The sequence below is a fragment of the Scatophagus argus genome, chromosome 13, assembly GCF_020382885.2.
Source record: "Scatophagus argus isolate fScaArg1 chromosome 13, fScaArg1.pri, whole genome shotgun sequence".
Lineage (NCBI taxonomy): Eukaryota > Metazoa > Chordata > Actinopteri > Scatophagidae > Scatophagus > Scatophagus argus.
Window position 1 is genome coordinate 22,177,039 of NC_058505.1, and position 17,037 is coordinate 22,194,075.

Here is a 17,037-nt window from a genome sequence, read left to right on the forward strand (position 1 = left end):
TGTTTCATGGCCCAGGGAAACCTTTTTTCTTATTCTGACATCTTAGCAATGGCTTTGCAACTTGAAGTCTTCTCCTCACAGTTGAAATTGATACTTACTATGACCATTATTAAGCTAAGCTTGAAGCTGTTGTCCTGTGAATCGCCTATCACACAAGTTGTTGACTCTCAAAAATTGTCTTCTGATTCTGTTGCAGCTTTGAGTGTGCTAGACCTTCTCCTGTCAGAGTTTCTTCCAGCTTCTGAGTGCCTTTTGATGGTGAAGGAAACTGTAATCATTGACAACTTGACTTTCTTTGCAATTTCTCTGTAGGTCTGTCTCTCTTCCATTGTTAATTGCCTTTTTCGCACCATTTCGATAGCAACACTACTTTCTGCAGTAAAATACTGCGTATCAAATGATGCGCATGAGGGTATGGTACCACAGTGTGTTCCAACACTGCTTTTATGCAGAGGGGGGTGTAAGTAATCAAGAAAAGTTGGGACACCTAGGAATTGGTAGCACCAACTTTCAAGGCTTGAATCTCCTTTGCTGCAGAACAACTTTAAGTTGTTATCCAATTTTTGTTGGCTGAAATAGGCCTTTTTGTATAATTTTGAAATGTACATAATATTTTAGTTTTGGGTTACCTTTGGCAGTTAACAACTTACCATTTCAAGCTTTTCATTGGAATTGAACTGCTTGAATTTCAATGAAAACCTGGAAAAATTGGGGTGTTCTTAAACTTTTGACCAGTAGTGTGTGTGTGTATATATATATATATATATATTTTATTTTCTCACTTTGGATCTTATATAAGTCTTCTTGGGAGATTTTTTTTGTTGAATTTATAAACATTTCTTTTTAAAGTGTATTTTAATGTGTGAGTGATTGCCTTGTCAACAAATACAGGGTATAACAATACCTTGAGCATTATTTAGAGCGTGATGAAGACGATGAATAAATAACCGGAGTTGTCCAAATGTCAACTTTATTATGTGAACTTCTATTTATTTATTTCTTGATAGTAAGTAAGTGACTGTAATCACAATGGTTCTTATATTTCTGGAACACTGACAGAAAAATTACACATAAGCTTTCAAAAGTTCTCTACTTCAGCAAATATCCCCTTCAACTTCTGCATGTGCAAGTGCCTGCATCAGCTATCAGACTAATCCGGCAAGGTTGCCAACCTTGCATGCTGAAGCCCTTTTCTAATTAGAGCCACCTGATCTGATTTGAACCATGGTCCTTGGCCTGATGTGCTGCTCACAATGAATGCAGTGATGAAAGGAGTCATTCACTCTGGGTAAACACTTCAAATCACCTCTCAGATGTCTTGTATAAATTACAATAATGTGAAAGAGTAGGTGTCACTTTTTCACTTCAAGTTTTTTTTATGAAGTTGTCAAGTTTTTTTTTTTTTTTTATGAAACACTTGCATGTTTCCTTCTCATAACTGTTATGAGGCCAAAGTTCTGAACTATGAATAAATGTTGGCACAGGGTGTTGCTACAAACTACAGATATATTGGAATATTATATATGACATGTTTGAACTTTTTTTTTGCATATTTTTTTTTTTACACTTTTTTTACATTTCTGGTTAGATCTAGGCACAATAATTATCGAAATTATCATGTTTTGGCTCAAAATACCTAAATATTTCCTGATTTTTGGCACCAAAACAGCTGCAAAATGCAGCCTTCTTACCTAGATGTCATGCCACCACTGTGCTCATCTCTTGATGAGGAAGTCAGTTCGTATACATGTAATCTTAACAAAACATTTTACATATTGTAGCAATGTTAATATGATACTGAAATGTACATACTTAACAAATCCATGGTTTGTAAAGATGTACAATGCCACCATTTCACTCTTGCAACTGGCCAGTGTTTACTGCATACATGAATGACTGCATTCAGGAATGAATGCAAAGCATGAAAAAAGTGATTTTCAACACCAAAGGACAAGTACTTATCTAGATAGTTTGATGTAGAATTTATTTGATTTATTTTGTAATTTGATTAAGCAAAAACCTGACCAAGTACTCATGTTCCATATCAGATCATGAATCTAATAATAATGTCATATCTATCTTTCTCATATCTGAAAGGTTGTCATGTGGATGTCTGGCCGCATGAATCAATGTCGACAATAAAAATAGTGTCCCCATAATTCTGCACTCTGCCCACAGTGCGGACACAGACACAAAGGAAACAGCACACAGAAGAAACTTCAATAAACAAACTTACTTCAGAGAGGGACAGAAAACAAAATGTGGTCCAAACAAAAAATAATCTAAATAACACAGGGAATAAAGCAAGCTCAGAAACACAGGGAAACAGAGACACACAGAACACAGGGAACGCTAAAGACAGAATGCAGGAAACACAAGGAAGGTAGCAAATAAAACACAGGGAACACAGAGAAACATAGCAAACAAAGGGAACACAGCAACAAAGAACAACCCAGAATATAGGAACACAGGGACCACAGACAATGCAGACAAACTGACTAACACACACAAGGAGAGCACAGGTATATTAAGACCAAACAGAGACAAGATAAAGGTGAAAACAATCGGGGCGGGGCAAGCAATCAAAAAAGGAGGGAATCTAGACAAAGACAGGAAGGCTAAACAGAACGCAAGGAGAGAAACAAACTACAAATTAAAACAGAAAACTATCTAAACAGACACTGTAAACCATGACACTCCCAATTTAAAAAGCAAGCAAAGCTCTGCACTGTTGTCAGATTAAAATTTACAAAATCAATGTGATTTAAAAGAGAAGTGTAAAATTTCTCACGTTTCTTTTCTCTCATGTTTAAAGTGCAGTTTAACATATGTATAGTGTACCAGTAAATGGCAACTAAACAATCTCCTGAGATGAGCCCTTTTTTCAAACAGTTGTTCCCAAAGTCAAGAATAAACTTTGATGCTCAACTGTGTCTTCATCTTTACCTCCAGGTGTGTAAGCTGAGAACTGGCAGGGATGAACTGAAAAGACGACAAAGTGGACATCTTTTCTCCTTCGCAGTGGATATCACAAAACCACACCAAAGACTTTTTACTCTAAATACAAACCCTGAGACAGTGGACATTAAACCACATCGACCAGTGGCTCCTTTATCAAACATAATGATCTTCACTAACTCTCTCACCTCAGCAACAATGCTGCATTAACAGATTTTCCTCTTCATCTTGGATCTTGCTGGAATTTAAACACTCTGTCCAATGCTTACCTGTAAGCTTTGGATGCAAGCCCATTTCCAACCTGGAAATAGTCAGCTTTCTGAACTTTTCACAAGCTTTTTTTTTTAAACAGCTATTCCCTGATGAACACAAGGGAATATGTCACTCTGTTTCTGGTGGCCTCCTGTTTCCTGTTGGACTACACCTCCCAAGTCCCCCTGCAGGCTCAGCTTCAGAGCAGAACTAAAGCTGGAGTGATGTCATCCAGGGGTGGGACTGGAGGTACAACTGTCGGGGAACCTTTGATGGAAGTGATGTCATTAGAGGGCAAGACAACACTAAGGAGACATGGGAGGTCAAGAATCCAGCGTATTAAAAGAGGATGGGTCTGGAACCAGTTCTTTGTTCTGGAGGAGTACATGGGATCTGATCCACAGTATGTTGGAAAGGTAAGTAAATACTGTTCACGTTAAGTTCTGAAGCTTCAGTTGCAGTACAACTTTTCGAGTGAATGGCAGATTTCAAAGACCAATAGGGAGGAAAGAGATACTGAACATAACAAACCATGAAAGCTTTTTTGAACACATTCAACAATTGACACCTGTATAATAAAGAAAACAAAATGAAATGATGTTATCCAGCCCATGAAATGTGACTATTAAATTCTTTTTTCAGAAAGGAGAAGGAGGAATGATTAAGCAGTAAGTCCGGCAGTGCCGTGTGCCACAGTTCCAGATGGAACAATTAAAGGAAATTACACCTCTGTCATTCTTGTTGGTTCCTGTTTGATTATATTATACAAGATGTAAAAATAGTTCTGTTTAAGATAGAATGAATATGGTTCAATCTAATTTGCTGCATTTTACTACATTTACAGGCCATGTTAGAATGCCTTGACAGTTTTTGTAATCCATAACTATTGATAAGCATTCTAAGTATGTGATATGTGATATGGTGGCTGCACATTCGTATTGAAGATGTGTCCTTTTTAAATCCTTTAAATCTCTTTTTATCTTTGACAGTGTTGAAGAGGTGAGGGTCAAGCTGAGGGGGTGGGGGGGTTCTGAAGCCTTTCAATTGTTTTTGTTGTCTGAATCTCTGAAGACTGTGCCGGGATCGATGGCTGCACTGCTCAGTAATTGAAGACAGCATCCAAGGGGAGGAAGTAAGGCAGTCTATGAGATAGAATAACAGCCAAGAGGGATTCACTCAGCGTCAACACTAAACAACATAGTATGACTACAACTCTTAGTTAAAAAGGGTGTTGGCTGTCAGGCTTTTCAATAATATGTGTAAAACCACCAGGTACATAATGACACACATCACTCATTACCCTGAGAGTACGGCCTCAAAGTCTAACAAGAGAATTAAAGATGAAAATTTCTCTTTTCGAGACAAGACTGCATTTATTTCTATAACATTAAGCAAATGACAAATCATCCATCCATTTTCTATACCGCTTATCAGGGATTCGAACCTGGAACCCTCTTGCTATGAGGCAACAGTACTAACGTGCCGCAATGACAAATCAAAATATACAAAATAAACAGAACAAAGTCTGTTCTACTAAAATTTTTTTCTGTCATCTAAAATTGATTTTTGTGCCTGGAACACCAATATTTGCTTTAGCTTTGATTAGTGTTAAGTGCCAGTATCTTTTTATAGCAGAAAACACACAATTATTGTCACCTATAAATATGTTGTAAATGTTAAATAAAAACTTTATGTAATAATAATGTAATAATAATAGCTGTACTGTACAGCCCCATGGGAGCACAAGGTTAAAAGCCAGCCGTCACAGAGAGGAATGAGATATGATAATCATTTAAATATGGGCAGAACATTGTATATGTTCAGACATTTACAGTGGTATGAAGGATGAAATAAAGAGGGTTACAGAGAGAACTTGAAACCCTGCTTAGTATTTCACCTTGGCCAATCACAAGTGGGTGTGAAAGTCACAGAAAATGATGGACACATGTGATGGGATTTTTTTTCACAATTATTGACATTTTATAGACTAAACAATTACTTAGCAACAAGTTTGGGTATAGCTAATGTTTATTCTTCATGTTTATTGCCTCTTCTGGCTTTTGGCAGTGACCCACTTCTAAATACACATACTGATATGAACAGTACAGGTATCTTGGTGGGATCCTTAATAATTCCCAGCCAAGAATTTTCTAATCGTCTAACCACAAACAAGTGAGAAGCACTTTCCAACACAAACTCCAAATGGCATTCTTGAGAGTATTAGGAGGAGCTCAGGATGCTGCTGTTGATGTGATCAGTTTGGCAGATTAAGTTGCCAGCAGTTCTCCACCAGCTTGCCTGCCACAGTGGAAAGGCAGCAGCTTTTTCCTCTGCAGGAGGCCTGAGACGTCCAGCTGGCAGGCAGAGACAGTGTATGTGTTTGTGTGTGAGAGAGAGAGAGGTAAAGAGAGGGTCAGAGGCAAAGAGAAACCAGAGAATTTCTGTTGGTAAATCAAATTGATTGCTGATGCTTTAATGCAAACCTTTAACAAATCTGGTTTAAAAGTTCACAAGGTGAACTGTGAACCTGTCAGTATCCTTACGATGTGTATAATGTTTTTATCATGTTCACCATTGCATCCTCCATTACTGTGATCAGCATGCTATTGGTTAAATCCCTGAATTTTGTTTGGTTGTCGTAATTATTATTTGGTTTACTCAGAACCTTTGTTTTGCTGTGTTGGTGCTGTGTGTTGTTAAGGCCAGTGACATTCTTCTTAAGGAGGATCTTTTCTTGTTCTCTTGTTGGGATCAGGTCTTTTTAGTTCGGAGAGATTATTTACCATGAAATGCTTTCTGATCATTTCATGAACTTAATCAGCCTGCTTTCCTTGCCATGATTGTTGATGAGAAAATGGTGGTCTGATTCAGGTGGCAGAGAAAGTCTATAGGAAGTGGAAGTGGAAGAAAGGAAAGTATCAGGGCAAGAGGTCTTTTTTAGGTTTAAGTTCAACAGAGAAGGGCTTGAGAGTAATAAGAAAAAAAAAATGCTTGGTTGACAAATCCATATCTGTCTGTGTTCCAAGGTGACCAGGTCAGCTTCTGTGCTCTCACAGTCTACAACAGTCTATCAGGTCAAGCCTAGCATAACGATCCAGTCCGCAATCAGCAATCGACACTTTAAAATCAGTGCTGTCTGTCTACACTGATAGATAGGTAGATAGATACTTTATTCATCTCCAAGAAAAATTCACAAAATTCCAGCAGTATCCAATTCAATTCAATTCAATTCAATTAATTCAGTTCAATTCAGTGTATTTATATAGCACCAATTCACAAACGTTATCTCATGACACTTTCCAATTAGAGCAGGTCTAGACCAAACTCCACAGACTTAAGATAAAAAGGCATGCAATAAATACAAATAAAAGTACACCAGCTCTCACTACAGATCAGTATATCAACACAGAAGTACCATTGCTTTCAGCTCTTTTCAGTCCTTTAGATATATGATCCTCACATAAAAACAACCTAATTCCCAAGTAGAATATTTTCTGCAACAAACACCTTAAATAATTCAACTGTATTGAAATTGAATGTGCAGAAATAGGACGGAAAGTACTGCTGTTCTTCAGTACTGTGCCCCCCCAAAAAAACATTGTTTCAAGTCATTTATTTTGCTGTTAATTAATGGGAAATATCCTCCAAGTGTGGTAAATTATAAATGATAAAAGTTTCAAGATTATTCATTTACAAATGAAGGAGTTAAATAACTGTGGATAAATAACAGATAACAAAGGCAATTCATTTGTGACAGTTCTTTCAGTCTGTATTTTACATTATTTGTTTTTAATGATGTGCACATTTATCACGATTTTGACTATTTATGTACACAAGCAGACTTAAATTCTTTCCAAACAAGGAATAATTAGACATAACAAGCAATCAAAATATCTGTCCTGTCTGGCCTCAAATAAATCTGGGTATCTTGACATAAAACTTCACTGATGGTATTTTTGTTTGCGTTAATGCTGACCTGGTCATAATCTGAACATTTGCCCCTTGACAATAGCGGCATAGGGTCAATAAAATTTGTCAAACATGTAATGTAGTAACAGACAAACAGCAGTATGAAAATATCACAAGCCTGGCTTTGTTGCTGCTGTGTTGGCTGTGTTGGCTGTGGTCTCTTGGTCTGTTCGAGTGTGTTGCCACACCTGCAGGTGCTTGTGCATTTGGGTCTCCACTTGTGGAGCTTTTCAGAAGCTCTCAAAACGGAACAAATTTTCTGACTGACTGAAAACCATCAATTTCTGTAAAAACAGCCAACACTGGAACTCTACACAGCTGATTTCTCACCTCAGAAATCCACAGAAGCGAATTTAGTGATGAAACAGTGAACACAAACATATATAGCAGATTATAATTCAGCTTTTATGTAAACATAGTGACAGTTTAACCTTTAACGTGCTGAAAGTGTCATTACTTCCAACTCAGTTGTAGGTATTTCTTTAATTTTGGGATGTTCTGTCCTTTAGTCAATGTACAGCCCTTTTATCAAAGAACCAGAGCATGATATGACGGCTGAGGTGACTTGAACTCTTGCTGCACCCCATGGATTGCGGATGAAGTCTGTTCCACTCTGACCTCACAGTCTTAAATCATGATATAATGCAGCTGCTTTGGAACATTAGGACATGTTTTTTTTACTGTGTCATTTCTGATTAATTCCTCATAAATGTGTGACTTAGTAATGTTTACCTCTAGCAGCTTCTGTGTCATGGCTCATCATGTGGATGGTTTACAGTTATATCATCATTATGAATGGTGATAGTAATTCTCTTCACAAGTGTAACTCTGCTTTGCTCTTTCATTATGTGGCTTTTAATAAAGGTTGTACTATTTCAAGTGAGGGAGCACAGAAGTTGAATTCATAGTGAGGTGTGAATGAACTGCCTTGTTAGCTGTGAGTAACTGCTGCTGTATCTCATCTGGGAAGCACAGATCTACTTTATGTTCCTACTGAGATCACATTATACAGTGCTGCTATGTCATTAATTCTCATTTTCTTGACAAACTGAAGATAAACTTTGAGGGAATGTTAGCATTATTTAACTGTGCAATAAAACAGCCACAAAAAACAGTTCATAAATCTGGGAAAATGGTCAAAAAGCACCAGCGACTGCGATATCCTGACTTTGCAAGGAGGGGTCAAGCTGTGTAAATGCAGGATTCTACACTTCCCATAATGCAATTTGATAGCATAATTTCATTTGATGTTCCTTACACATTAAACAGACATGTCTTTTAAGCCACACTTTACATGGTTTAACCCCAACTTCCATCTCCGTCAGTTTGGATCACTACCCTTGATATAACACATAAAAAAGGATCTTTGGGATTATCTGTACCTGCTCAGCCAAGAATGGGCATGGCTCAAACCAGAAGTGGGTGGTATGTAAAATTGAATTGGGCAGGACTAACTGAAAGATGTTAATTTAGGCCCACAACTGATGAGTTGGTCAGAGGTTAATTATTAGAAAACTACAGAATATAGGCAAAGGTATTGGGACAAATGCTAACCTTTTCATTATTATTGAATTCAGGTGTGGCATAGAGATGTTTTTCAGGGGTAAGGCAAGGCAAGGCTCCTAACTACCAGTGAAGAGAAATCTTAATGCTTCACAAAGACATTTTGGACAATGCTAAGCTCTCAACTTAGGGAAGGCCCTTGTCTGTTCCAGCATGACTGTGTCCCAGTGCACAAACCAAAGTCCATAAAGACATGTCTGGAATGGGTTTAGTATGGACCTGACTCCACTACTGTTTTACTGCAGTACTACTGCATAAATGGTTAAAAATTCACACAGAAACACTTCAAAATCTTGTGGAAAGCCTTCCCAGAATAGTGGAAGCTGTTGTAGCTGCAAAAGGGGGACCAACTCCATATTAATGTCTATGTATTTACAGTGCAATGTCATTAAAGTCCCTGTGTAATGGTCAAATACCCCAATACTTTTGTCTATATAGCATATTAACAGCTTCAGAATGTTTTTGATCACAAAGATTAAAGAACTATTTAGCATGCATGATTTTTACACAGCTGACTATTGTGCTCAAAGATACATTTGTGGTGGTTGGGGATGGAGAGACTACTTTAGCTAGCAAACTTCTCTAAGCTCTAAAGTTCAGTTCTGTGCCACCGTAGACAGGGAGGAGAACACGTGCCCTTGTAGTCAGGCTGAGTGCCCAGCCAGAGAAGACTTGTGCCCAAGGGCTCCTGATTAATCTGCTGTTGGTGCTAATAGCAGACAGCTTGATTATCACCGGAGGAGGCAGGGCTGCATGAAAGGGAGGGGGGCGGATCAGATGACCTCGTGCCATTTGGAGTTTGAGTCAGAGCTTTGGGTCAGGATCTGTTGGAGGCAGGTTAAAAGATTATGACAGAGCTGGAGTCCTGCTTGGACTTAACAAGTTACAACTAAACACATGGATGTCTTGCTAACTACCTTGAACAAACCACATGTATAAAGACTTTTCTGCTGCACTGCAGTGTAGTTCCCCTTCACAGTGAACTGTATTCGAGACTTGCATATAGCTAAATATCTAATCTCACATCTACTAAAAATGTATGTATTAGAAAAAAAAACACCCCAACTGAACATGAATGGAGTTATATTTGTGCCTCCATCAATTCATTCCCACAGAACAAGTGCTTGAAAATCTGTACTGTATGGGGGCATTCATAGTGTACCATAATGCATTCAGAATGCATTTGTAATACTGATGGGACCTCTAATGCATTATGACTACTTATAATCACCCATACATCAATACAGCAACCAACTGTAAGTACTCATATTATGCTACAGGTCAATCTGATATAAGTTATCACTGTATTAAGTTAAGTGTAGTACATAGTGATGCATCTATAATAATGCAGGTTTCATCAGTGTTAGTCTTAAGTAACGTGTAATGCATTTCATATTACACTTTTCATACATTTAAAAGAATCCAGAGTGTTTCAAAAGTGCTAATTCCGATAACACTTACTAAGAAGACCAAATCTATAGTGTGTATGTGTGGCAGGAGAATTTTCATTCAACACCTGAAGGTGGCATTTCCTACAATATCAAGCCTTCAGCCATTATCAGTAAATATTACACCATTTATTAAGAAATTATTTGTGTTCCTCACTTTCTACATTAAGTTGGGGTCAATGTCACAGGTGGGGTGTGAGGGTGGGGGGGGGTCTGTATTTGATCTGCAATGTTTAGGTGGGTGGTATGACAGTGAACATCCACATGATGGCCACAACCCAAGGTCTCCCCGCAGAACATTGCATTGTAAACAGATGATTAATGTTATTCACTTATTCACTTCACCTGTTACTGGTTTTAATGTTGTATCATCAAAAAGTGAGGAAGCAAAAGCAAAGGTATGAGAGCATGAGCTGTTTCAGCAAATACCCCAAAGCATCATATGTTTACATTCCAGTGACAACGGGTTGGGACGAAAAGAGGCAGTAGTTTTAGCTGTAGAGCAACAAGTCCATGGAGGAAGGAAGTCTGGATGGACTAAAGGAATGATAAAACATCAGAATGTTTCCATTTTCCTATAGACAGTGGAGTTGTTTTCTAAATCCTGACCATGATCTATTACTAACCTTAATCTCATTAGTACAGTACTAAAATAATCAGGAATTTATTTATTTTTTAAACCAGTTTTGAAGGCAGGCAGGTGAAATCTAGCAGGGCGAAAGGCGCAAAGGAAGAGAGAGTGTTGAAGGACTCAAAAGGCTCTTCAGAATAAAATGTAAAAACTCACAAAGCTGTTCTTCCACTGCATAAACACCTCTTTAGGAACAGGTGCGTATGTGCGTGTAAAACTCCTGCCTGTGTGTAGATTCAAGTCCTTGTCAAGTCATTGTTGGTGACAAGATTAGGAATTAGTTCTGCTCTACCGAGAAAGGTTTAAAGTTAGTGTGTGTGTCTGCAGCATTCAGATGCTTTACTTAAATAAAAGTACTAATACCACAATAAAAAAATACTCTGTTATGAATCAAAGCCCTGCAATGAAAATGCTCCCTCAGTAAAAGTAAGTATAGTAAGTATGATAGTTATATTATTACAAATTATGCTATTAGACTAATATCACTCACAAGTAGGATTTTGCACAAGCAAGAGTAGACATATCATCTACTCTGATTGGGGGACACCAAACACTGCAAATCACCACAAACACACCATCTGACCGTGAAGCATGATAGTAATATCATCTTACTGAGGGGATGCTTCTCAGCAGCAGGCCCTGGAAGGCTTGTAAAGGTAGAAGGTAAAATGGATGCAACAAAATATAGGGAAATCCTGGAGGACAATCTGATTTACTCTGTAAGAGAACTGCAACTTGGGACAGGATTTATTTTCCAGAAAGACAAAGACCTGAAGCATACAGCGAAAGTTACACAGAAATGGTTTAAAGCAACAACAAAACGAATGTTTCTGAGTGGTGGACTCAAAGCCTAAACCTCAATCCAATAGAGAATATGTGGCTGGACTTGAAAACGGCGGTTTATGCCTGAACCTCACAGAACATGAGCAGTTTTGCAAAGAAAAAGGGAGGAAAATTGTAGTGTCCAGATGTGCAAGCCTGACTGAGACCTGTTCTATAAAAAAATGCTTAGAAAGTGTTCCAATATTATATTATATGTTTTGGCTGAATCTGTGGACTTGGCTGAGACTGGGCTGTGATACAAAACTGAACTTCACTGCATGGCAAGATGATCAACTTCACCACCCACTCAGACACAAGCAATGACTGTGATTAGATGATCAAGTTGATGATCTTAGCTTTGTACAGCATCTTCAGTGAACCAAATTAAAGGTATTTTTAGGTAACCATTTCATGCGTTAATGATACACCTTGTAAAAATGTACCAAGGTCCAGACCTCATTGGTGGTGGTATGGTGTTGGGGAACCTGGACTGAAGTGTAGACCCATTGTAAAGGCTAGAAGGCATGATATTTTGGCTATCTTAGCAGCCATTGTTTCAATTTAGACTATTCTTTTTACAACATGTGTGTTGCAAGTACTCCATTTTAATGGTAGTGCAATATACAGCTTGTAAACAACACGCAAATACTTTGTATGGGCATACTGAACCTTTTCTAAGTGATGAAAGAGTCTCATGATTTAATGTTCTGTACTTATTGGTGTGTATCTTCTTCCTCCTGCAGCTCCACACAGATATGGACCATGGAGACAATGCCGTCAAATACACTCTGTCAGGAGAAGGAGCCGGGTCCATCTTCACCATTGATCAAATTACTGGTGATATACATGCACTGGTGGGGCTCGACAGGTCAGTACTCAGCAGTGATTACAACAATAAAGTAATACCAAAGTGGAATGGAGCTTCTAATGTCGATCTCCTTTACAGAGATGTAACTAATTGCATATTCTTGAAGTTCAATGAAGCTACTGTTAAAGAAATTGGAAGAATATATGCACAAGGGCACACAATGGTCTTAGTGCTGGAAGCGGTTACTAGCAATAGCATTATGTAGGTCACTGTGAATATTTCTGCTTATAGTGACTGCCCTCAAGTTGCCTCAAGTTAGTGCCACCTGTGCCAATGTTGGAAGAACGTGCTGTGTGCTACACTGAAGAGTTGCCTCTCGTACTTTTTTGTTCATTGGCATTTTTTGCTCATTCATTCTGTGAATTTATTAATTTTTTTTTTAAAGATTTTTTAAATTAAGTTACTTTATTAATCCCAAACCGGGAAATTACTTCTCTGCATTTAACCCATCACTGATTGAAACACACACACATGCAACATGCAGTGAAACACACAGGAGCAGTGGGCTGCATCAAGCACCCAGGGAGCATATTGGGGGTTAAGTGCCTTGCTCAAGGGTACATCAGCCAGCTAATGGGGGGTGGGGACATTATCACTCCACCACACACTCAAATTTTTCCTGCCCGTCCAGTGGGGGAATCGAACCAGAGACCTTCCGATCACAAGCCGCTTCTCCAACCTCTAGGCCACGGCTGCCTCTTTTAATTTTTTTTTTCATGTTTTACAGGGAGGAAAAATCCTTCTACACACTGAAGGCCCAAGCTGTTGACATACACACCGGTGTCCCTCTGGAACCAGAGTCTGAGTTCATCATCAAGGTGCAGGACATTAATGACAATGAGCCACGATTTCCTGATGGCCCCTACAGTGCCAGTGTCCCTGAGATGTCTCCAACAGGTAGGACTGGAAGACGTTGAGACAAGAAGATGAGAGCTGTCACTAAGCTGTATCACAGCTACATAAGCTGTGATATATGTACTTTTAGCTTCTGCATAGGAAGACATTACACAGAACCAATAATGAAATCTCAGTTACAAATTAAATGATCTTATTAAGATAAATAAGCAAACAAAAACAAAAAACAAACAAAGAAACAGCTGATTTCAGTTTGACTGGTGGAAAGAAGAGATGATTAAATGACATATTAAGCAGAAGCTGCTGCAACACAGAGACAAGGTACACTAAGCCAGACTTAGTGGGGAGTCTGCTAAATACCATTACTGAAAGGTAATTTAACAGTCAAGGTCTTTAGGCCGTAAGCTGTTAATGCCGTGGATGAGGCCCAAAGTGCTCTGAGAGAACACATGCATGACCCCAGTGTGTCTCCTTTAGTGAAACACAGCAACAAACTGTATAGCGGATTAGCTATGGAAGCAAACAGCACAAGCATCCATATGATGAAAACATAATCCCATCTATGACTTTGAGGGGACTACTATGAATAGATGTGTTCTGTTTTTAAAGGTCCAGATTGCACTAAGTTCTGTATAGTTTTTCAGATGCTTTGAATGTGAGCCTCATACTGAACAGGTTTACTTCTTTTGTTTGTGTCTTTTTGTTTGAGGGCTGATACTTCTTCTGTTTTTTTAAACAGATGCAATGAAATGATAGCCGTACAGCTCAGTTTCTTAAATGGTCACTCCACCAATTTTATACATCGAATATAGTTTTGTCATGTGGAGTTCAACCTGTTCAACAGTTACTGTTACATAATAGGAGGACCCATTTTTGAGAGTAATGGTACATCAGCCCCTGCTACTCAGGCTTTGACTACTTTTTCTTTAATGATGTGTCATGTGGGTCCCCAAAGTTTCATGGGTCCCCAAAGCATTTAACAGTCACTAACCATCACTTTGAATAGAAGAATATATGATATTTAGATATGTATCTTGTTATCTCTTGGTTCAACTGTTCCTTTAAATGAACAAGTTAATTAAATTTGCGATCTCAATTTTCAGTACACACATGACACTTTAACAAAGATGTACTCTTTTGTTTTGAATATAAACATGTGATTACATAACTTGCATGTATGTGTGTGTTTGTTCAGGAACCTATGTGACACAGGTGACTGCCACAGATGCAGATGACCCCACTTATGGCAACAGTGCACGTATTGTCTACAGCATCCTTCATGGCCAACCATATTTTTCTGTCGATCCCAAGACGGGTGAGAGGGCAAACAGCACTCATGTTACTTTAACATTTTTTTACATTGCAACTTCCATATTAGTTAGTGAGTTATTCATATAATTGTTCAATGAATCTGACCACAGCTCATGCTCCAAGCTGTCTCCACTCCCTCCTAGAAAATATAAAATTCAACTGGTAGTGATACAGCAAGTGGTTCTGACAGTGAGTTTCTTCTCAGTAGTGCACCTGAATGCTAAAACGTGGCCTGAAAGGGATGTAAAGATTTTCAGTCCTTTAACAGACATCTCACCCTACCCATAAATACTCTGAACATGGAGTATCGTGTTTAATTTTCACACTGAGCACCAACATGCCTCACCATCCGGCCTCTTTAGAAGTACAGACTGCATCAAAGACTAAGGCACGAAACAAAGGTGGTTTAAGGACACCACCGTTGTTGGTGTTGTCGTAACCTCATTTCACTGTTGTTGTACAATTACGCATATGAAAAACAAATCAGACAGCACTGAATCAGGTAGCATCTTCCTGTAGAACCTCAATGTACATTACTGTAGAAACTGGGTTATTTATTGTCCGATTGGTTGATCAGATCACCTCTGTGCACCACTCAAACTACTTCATTAAACCATAAAACCCTTGCTCTAATTGATAATGACTTAATTAACTTAAGTCTTAGTCTTAGGATTCTGTAGAACACCTTTTAGTCTTCTTCCCTGGTGTGCTTTATCTTTAACTGTAGTTGCCAGAAATTTAGTGCTCCATGCTGGTTTAGACCTGATCGAATGCTGCTAAGAGAGAGAGACTGGGGTGTAATTAGTCATTTGAGGAATGAAATGAAGGTTAAATTAGAATTTATTACATCTGTCTGTGTTTCTCTATATGGAAGGCTAACTATCAACCTCTGTTCCCTCAGGAGTGGTCAGAACAGCTCTACCCAACATGGACCGTGAGGTAAAAGGAGAGTACCAGGTTCTTCTCCAGGCCAAGGACATGGGAGGTCAGCTGGGGGGGCTGGCCTCCACCGCCACCATCAACATCACCCTCAGTGACGTCAACGACAACCCGCCTCGCTTTGCTAAGAGTGAGAAAGTCTCAAAAGCAATGTCTGAAAGGTTGATTGCTTGGATGGATGAATGAGTTGTGGATTTATTTATCAGTTAGAGCGAATAACAACAGTCCACATGTTCTTTCTTGTACATCAATACTTTTTACTCCCTTTCCCTTTCCTCTGTCATTCTGTCAGGTATTTTCCATCTGAGGGTGCCAGAGTCGGCGTCGGTTGGCTCAGCAGTGGGTCAAATTCGGGCCCACGATCTGGATGCTGGCAGCAATGCAGAGGTGGAGTACGCTATTGTTCCAGGAGACGAGGGCAACATGTTTGACATCATCTCTAATGGCCAAAGTCAAGAGGGAGTTATAGTCTTGAAAAAGGTACATTCACTAATTTTCAAAGCTGTTTTTGACATGTACAGACTGTAGACTGTACTGCACCAGCTTGACATGCATTATCATCCAGTGGATTATGTTACATGTAAAAAACAGTCAGGCCTCATGTGATAGCTGGGAGCAGGGCCATGAGTCAGTTATGGTTCGTGTCAGCCAACACAAGGGTCTGGGATTACCTGTACCATAATGTGTAAATTCAGCATAACATACCTTTCAACACTAATTCCATTAGCAGAGCAACAGAATCATGTTAGTGTTAATTCTGTCAGTTATTTCAAGATTCATTCTTTTTTAGTTGTTGTTGTGACATCAAATACAAGTACAGTAGTAGTTTTAGTCACATTAAATCAATGTCATCCTTTTTTTACTTTTAGTACATTTTTAGTTGTGTCTAACAGTGAACATTTTAATCTTACCTAAAACCATGAATACTGTATTTTCAATTCAATTCAGTTTATTTATATAGCGCCAATTCACAACAAAAGTTATCTCATGACACTTTCCAATTAGAGCAGGTCTAGACCAAACTCTTTAATTAAATTGTAAATTGAGAGAGCCCAACATTCCCCCTTGAGCAAGCACTTGGCGACAGTGGCGACTGCCTTTTAGAAGGCAGAAACCTCGGAGCAGACCCCGGCTCAAGATGGGCGGCCATCTGCCTTGACCGGTTGGGTTGAGAGAGAGAGAGAGAGAGAGAGAGAGAGAGAGAGAGAGAGAGAGAGTGTGAGAGAGAGAGAGAGAGAGAGAGAGAGTGAGAGAGAGAGAGAGAGAGAGAGCGCGAGCGCGAGCGAGCAGGAGAGCAAGAAGCAGACGCACTGACAATGGTGACTGGGAAGACAAGGACTAAATAGACATGACAACGAGACACAGGTGACACACATCAGGAGGGAGAAAGCAATCAGGAAAACCAAAAGCAAAGCTACATG

The 17,037-nt window shown here is 38.9% G+C and overlaps 1 protein-coding gene across 1 annotated transcript in view; it reads left to right on the forward strand.

Annotated features, from left to right (window-relative positions):
* LOC124070012 (cadherin-12-like) overlaps positions 1-17,037 on the forward strand; it is a 76,508-nt gene that overhangs the window by 20,572 nt on the left and 38,899 nt on the right. The window contains exons 2-7 of the mRNA XM_046409596.1: positions 2,953-3,626; positions 12,387-12,511; positions 13,239-13,408; positions 14,562-14,681; positions 15,579-15,746; positions 15,909-16,096. Coding sequence (XP_046265552.1) covers positions 3,321-3,626; positions 12,387-12,511; positions 13,239-13,408; positions 14,562-14,681; positions 15,579-15,746; positions 15,909-16,096 — 1,077 coding nt within the window. The 5' untranslated portion in view covers positions 2,953-3,320. The remainder of the gene's footprint in view (positions 1-2,952; positions 3,627-12,386; positions 12,512-13,238; positions 13,409-14,561; positions 14,682-15,578; positions 15,747-15,908; positions 16,097-17,037) is intronic.